General features: G+C 39.1%; 1 protein-coding gene across 4 annotated transcripts in view; it reads right to left on the minus strand.

Moving 5' to 3' along the window:
• Positions 1–6,197, minus strand: part of LOC144687771 (uncharacterized) — a 74,916-nt gene extending 68,719 nt beyond the window's left edge. Inside the window, exon 1 of one of the 4 annotated variants that reach the window (XM_078554264.1) lies at positions 6,019–6,197. In XM_078554264.1, coding sequence (XP_078410390.1) covers positions 6,019–6,033 — 15 coding nt within the window. In that variant the 5' untranslated portion in view covers positions 6,034–6,197. Of the gene's footprint in view, positions 1–5,922 lie in introns of all 4 variants that reach the window. The other 3 variants (XM_078554266.1, XM_078554262.1, XM_078554263.1) reach the window with 3 other exon arrangements.
• Between the last annotated feature and the right edge of the window lie 647 nt (positions 6,198–6,844).

Genomic DNA, 6,844 nt, shown 5'->3' on the forward strand with positions numbered 1-6,844 from the left:
TTGAGACAGCTGAAACAAAGTGGGGTTTATTTTTTTAAGAATGTTTCATCAAAAGTGTGTGTATTTGAGGTGTCCCCTCTAACTCTGCAAACTTATGTTATTTTTCTTCTGAAAAAAACTTTCATTGATTATCTGCCACTGATTTATTCCTGCTACTCTCCACGACTGCTGCAAAAACCACAGCTAACTGGATCAGAACACTACACTGGCTGCGCCAAGGTTCAACTAAGGACAGTCAGTTTAGCTGTGCATGGTTTACATCTCAATTTTGCTTCGGAAAATTGTTCAGCTGGGTGACCTTTCCGCTTGTAAACTGAGAAAGGAAGACTTTTCATTTAATGGTACCTATGTGATGTTGTACAGCACTTTATAGCCAAAGCGTAGTTTAATAACTGTTACTTTGTATGCAAATGCTGCAGCCAAATTAGCATATAGCAAGGTCCCACAAACTGAGAACAAATCAATTTCCAGATAATCTGTTTTAGGTACTACTGGTTGAAGGATAAGCATTGAGCAGGACATTGGAGCAAACTCCTCTGCTCTTTTTCAAATAGTGTCGAGGGATCTTGAACCAAGGCTGAATAAAATTCTAGTACATACTGCAAAATTTTTCCATTAACATATTTACTTTGATGCTTTATAAGCTTGTTATTTATTCTCCAAACATACATACGAGCATACAGATTAGGAGGAGTAGGCCACAGCCCCTCGAGCCTGTTCAACCATTCAGTAAGATCATGGCTGATCTGATTGTAACATCCACTCCGCATTCCTGCCTACCCCTGATAACCTTTCACCCCTCCCCTTGTTTATCAAGAATCTATCTAGCCTTAAAAATATTCAAAGAATCTACTTCCACTGCCTTTTGAGGAAGAGACTTCCAAAGACTCACGACTCTGAGAAAAAATTTCTCCTCGTCTCTGTCTTAAATGAGTGAGCCCTTATTTTTAAACTATGACCCCTAGTTCTAGATTCTCTCACACAAGGAAACATTCTCTCCACATCCACTCTGTCACGACCTCTCATGATCTTAAAGGTTTCAATCAAGTTGCTCCTTATTCTTCTAAACTCCAGTAGAAACAAGCCCAGTCTGTCCAACCTTTCCTCATAAGACAACCCGCCCATTCCTGGTATTAGTCTAGTAAACCTCTTCCGAACTGCTTCTAACACATTTGCATGCTTCCTTAAATAAGAAAACCAATAGTGTACACAGTACTCCAGATGTGGTCTCGCCAGTATCTTGTATAACTGAAGCATAATCACTAGGACACCTAGATCCCTCTAACTGACATGAAGTCCCTAGTTTTTCAATGCTTTTCTTGACAGCCATTTTTAAAAAATGGTCGGATAAAAGACAATTATACTTCATCAGATAATTTAAAGTTAAAACCTGTATATTATTTGGAAATACTTGACATTAAGAAGAAACCAATAAAATCCAATTTCTGGTACTTTGAGAACTGATATCCCTCATGAGTTAAAATTGAAAAAAAAAGTGCTTTAGGGAGACATAAATAGAACAGTTTCTAGCCTGCCCTTTATTTCAATCATTGCTAGAAAAAAAATCAATAGATAATCATTGATCATAGTGCACACTGTTGATGCTTAATACAGCAGAGCTAAATAGTCAAATAAAACTACCACAGAACCATAGCATGCACTACGGAAATCTGTGTCTGGCACACCCTTCAAGAGCTTGTATTCAGAAACTGCAGTGGCTAAGGTTGCAAAATCCACTACTGCAGCAAACATTTACTGCATCAGCAAGGGTGCAAATGATCGATAGCATATTCCCATGATAGTTACAGTGTGTTCTGTCAGAGCTACAAAAAATGCAGGCAATGCGCAAAATGCAAAAATTAAGTGAGATTTGATATCTCCTTCGGTCATATAAGCACACTGAGCAGAATTATCATCCAACATTGTTATCTACATTGCTAGCTTTGACCTTGATAGCTAAAAATCATTGTTACTTTCCTACTGCATAAATTAAGAAAGACAATAAAATCTAGGCAGCTAAATTTAATAACAACTTGCATTTATATAATGCATTTAACATCCAGAGGGTCTTCACACAAGTTTTATCAATCACAATTTGACACCAAGCCATAAAAGAAGATATTAAGACCGGCGACCACAGGCTTGGTCAAAGAGGTAGGTTTTAGGGAGCACCTTAAAACAAATGAGACACAGACAGGTATTCTAGAGCTTATGGCCAAGGCAGCTGAAACCTGGTTGTCAATGATATAGCAATGAAACACGCAAGAGGCTAGAATTGAAGGAGAACAGACATATCGGCAGGTTGTAGGGCTGGAGGAGGTTACAGAGATAGGGGTGGAAGGAATAGAAAACAAGGATAAGAATTTTAAAATCAAAGCATTGCCAGACTGGGGGCAAACTTGGGTCAGAGGGCACAGGGTAATGGGTGAATAAGGCTTGGTGCAAATTAAAATATGGGCAGTAGGGCATTGGATGATGTTACAGAGGGTGCAAGGGGGAACACCAGGCAAGAGAACATTGGACAGTCGAGTTTCGAGGTAGCAAAAGTCATGGATAAGAGTTTCAGCAGCAGATCAGCTTTTTCTTATTCATTCTTAAGATGCGAGAGTCATTGGCAAGGCCAACATTTGATGTTCATCCCTAGGTGCCCTCAAGAAGATGCTTTGTCCTGGGTGGTGTCATGTTTCTTGAGTGCTGTTGGAGATGCACTCATCCAAGCAATTGGAGAGTATTCCACCACACTCCTAACTTGTGTCTCGTGGACAGGCTTTGGGGAGTCAGGAGGCAAGTTAACGCCACAGAATTCTCAGCCTCTGACATGCTCTTGTCACCACAGTATTTATGTGGTTGATTCAGTTCAATTTCTGGTCAATAGAAGCCCCCAGAATACTGATGGTGGGGGTTCGGGTGATGATAATGCTGTTGAATGTTAAGAAGAAGTGGTTAGAGAATTTCTCTTGTTAGAAATGATCATTGTCTGGAAAATGTTACTTACTATTTATCAGTCCAAGCCTGAATATTGTTCAGGTCTTGCTACATTTGGGTACATACTGCTTTTGTAAATGAGGAGTTTCAAATGTGAAAGAGCTGAGACAGGAATGGAGATGGGCAATGTTATAAAGGTGGAAGTAAGCAGTATTGGTGAAAGAGAGAACATGCCATTTGACACTCAACTCAGGGTCAGATTATTCACAACCTCAGTTTGATAGGAACTGGATACTGTTTGAGACAAGATGAATGAAGTCAGTGGCTAGGCAACAGAGTTTGTGGCAAGGACAAAAGCCAATGACTTTGGTCTTTCTGATATCTAATTGGAGAAAATTTCTGCTCATTCAATACAGAATATCAGAAAATTAGGGTGAGAAATCAGAGGCAGTGAAGGGGTCCAGAAAGATGAAGGTGGTAGTGAGGTTGAGCTGGGCATTGTCAAGCTACATGTGGAATCTGTTAGGTAATAATAGTTTATTAATTTAGGAACTAAGTTTGTCCAAGCTATTCTCTTAATCTAGAACTCTTGCATTGTATTTTGGAAGGAAAGTACGGCCACAAGACAAACGTACATCTGAAAATATCAGTGGATGTCAGATGCCAAAACATGAATATTACAAGTTGATTTATTCAAATACAGTTGTGGCGAACCATAGATAACCAAGTATCATTTGTAGTTTTCTCACCATTTTCTTGATTCTTAATTCTTTATAAAGCAAAGATTTATTTTTTCTAATTTTTCATCTATCACAAGTTCCTTCTAACTTTCTATTCCTTTTAACATTCTCACTTAACAACAGATACAAAATCCTATGACACAGCCCTGAAATACTCTAATTATCGCCGCACTGCACAGCACAGCCCAGCACTTCAGGTGAACAATCTGCCAGTTACAATGTAGGAGATGCCTGGAGAGCATTCAACTGGGTTTACCACTTTTTAAAATTTAAACACATCCATCAATTGCATCTACAAGAGAACAGGCTGTGGCCAACAACCAAGATGCAAACAATTTGGAAAGGGTCGGGGGGAGAAAAGAAAGAGGACATATTGGAGAAAAGATGTGTTTTTAGGGTGATTTGAAGGAGTGTGTGAAGACATAAGAAAGATAGTCACATCTTAAAGTAAACAATTTATATTTATGTACAGAATATTAAGATACAAATTAAAGCTGCCCACCCCCAGAACTGTTCCTGAACTGCGCAGCTCCAGAACCCAAGGCTAGTGTTTTGTGTACATACTTAACTAAGCAGGAGTTTACCCTCTCCTGACTAGCGTGGCATGACCCAGTTGCAATGAAGTCGATGAAATTTTGACCACTAAAAGATACAAATTCCTTATTCTGCTATACCAAATTGTGTAACCAAAATGGAGCCTTCACATTTCACATACCTAAATGGAAGGGATGTCTAAAATACTTATGAACATGTCTGCCAACAATGGTCATGTCAACAGTGATTTCTAACCTTAGCCCCAACCGCAAATCCTAACAAGCATTAACCCTAAACCATATAATGTCAATCGTGCGATCCATGGCCAGGTTTGGGGGGGGGCGCAGGTCGGCTGTATTGTCACTAATCCCTTAAGATACATAGTGTGGCAACCCAAAAATATGATCCATTTCAATGCAATCATAGACTCTCCACACATTTAAATTCATATGAGGTGAAGGTGTCGAGTTAAGTATCCCAACATATTTTATGCATTTGGATTACTGCATACATTGGATTCTAGAACTCTGACAGTTTATTTTTGATACTGTGGATTAAGGAAGTCATTATGACAGAACAGTCACTAACTGAGATACTTTTTTTTAATAATTACAATCAAATTTCCTTTAATATGTTTCTTCTTACATTACTCAACATGCAGCCTAAACTGAAAATTTGGAACCCTGAAGTATTTATGGCAAAATGAATTCTGCACAGTCCTTGGCGGTCTTTGCATTCATTTAGCAAAACGGGTAAGGGGTTATTTGTTGGCTTCTACACTCTACTTCTACAAGACTCCTAAATTTACATTGCTTAATTTTATAGATTCATTTTCATTTCTTTGTTAAAAGTTAAAAAATGTTCCGCCTAGAGGATACTGTAAACTAAACCTATGAATTCAACTTTTTAAAAGACTTTTCTTAGGAACCTTTAACGGTTATAAAGTTAGGATTGGAGATGTTCACACATTAATCTAAAATTGCCACAGCCACAGGGTACTGTGCTCAGCTTTATGGTAACTAGGTTATGTTGATATCTAACAATCCTATGTATGACTGGTTGGCTATTACATAGCACAAAACCATAGATTGGTTAGACGTGAAAGCGACTCGTGTTACTATTGTGAGTTAAGAATACAGAAAGGCTTGGGGAATTTGCACTGAAGCCGAAACAGTCAGACCCAAGCTTTCCTATGTCTCAAGGCATACTTTAAAAACTCTAGAAAACTGTTTGCAATATACAGAACTAGTAAAATTCCCGTCCATAATCATGGTTTATTTTATTTGTTTTCTTACAGAAGGTAAAATACGCATGCACAATAGAGAAACGTTTCTTCTTGGCATTCTTGTGATGAAAATGCACAAACATCTAACAAATTATTTCCCTTTAGTTTTAACATGATAATTTGAGAGATCTTATATTGCCTCTCATTATTCAATATTTTAAACAACGTCTTTCTGCTGGAGCCGGCCAGGGACGGTTGATCAAAAGCAATTTCTCTATCTGCCTGGCCTACTTAGGACAAAATGAACATGTGAAACACATCACTGCTCTTTAAATCTTTTAAACCTCCTGGGCAGGTACTGGCTTTACATCAGGTGACCACATTGGGTTAGAAAGTATGGTCTGTGTTGGCACCTCTTCGTTGACGAGACGGCTGAAAGCAAACCACATACGTTTTTAAATATATATTTATATATATATTTCTGTAAATATAACAAACCCATTGGAGGTGGAAGAGATAACCGCCATTTTAGGAGAGCCCCAGTCAAAACGCCGGCCTGCTTCACTGTCAGCCTGCAGCAGGTACAGTACTCACAATGAAAGCTGTCATATCCCTCCTCAAATTCTAGCCGGTCCCCCACTCGACCATTTGGCGGTTTATTGGTTAAAATGTCAGCATCACAACAACCGGCTTGGGAGGCGTTTTTTGTTTTGTGTGTTTCTCGTCATCAGTTTCAACTGGATGGCGAACACTGAATACGTCACCTTCGGTTCGGCCACGAAGAAACGCGAGCTCGGCTTCGGGTCCGGCAGCGGAAATTGCCGAATGCAGCGTGCGGCGGGTGCTCGGCTTCGGGTCCGGCAGCGGAAGTTGCCGAATGCTCTCTTCGGCTCTCTTGGAAACGGACCAAAAGGTGCGCTCTGACCACCCAATGCGCTGCGCCAGCTTCACACCGCATCCCAGAGGCTGCAACTTCCAGCAGTACCCATTTTTGTCCACCGGCCGAGATTTATACTTTGAAGATACTGAAATACAGATATAGACCTTTCTAAATGTTTTTAAGGGTTCTAAATTAATCAAGGATTATCTTACGTCCACATCCAGATAATATGCAAAGTTATATTTACAATTGCATTGAAGTTTTGTCACATTAAAAATTAAATCAGCTATTTTTTATGATAGAAGGGAAAGGAAGTCAAATCATTTTATTGTATGTCGCTTTAATTGTTTCATTGAATCGACATCTAAAGGTTCAACTTTCACCGCTGCTTTTGTAGCTGCCATAAAACCGGGTCTTGCAATTGCTTAGTTTTAAAGGAAATATGGGGATCGGAAATAATCTAGCACCTGTCATCATCCATACTTAATTTAATTTAAAATTCCATTAACCTTGAAATAAATAAGAGAATCTGATGCTTCA

The sequence above is a fragment of the Cetorhinus maximus genome, chromosome 12, assembly GCF_964194155.1.
Source record: "Cetorhinus maximus chromosome 12, sCetMax3.hap1.1, whole genome shotgun sequence".
Taxonomy (NCBI): Eukaryota; Metazoa; Chordata; class Chondrichthyes; order Lamniformes; family Cetorhinidae; genus Cetorhinus; species Cetorhinus maximus.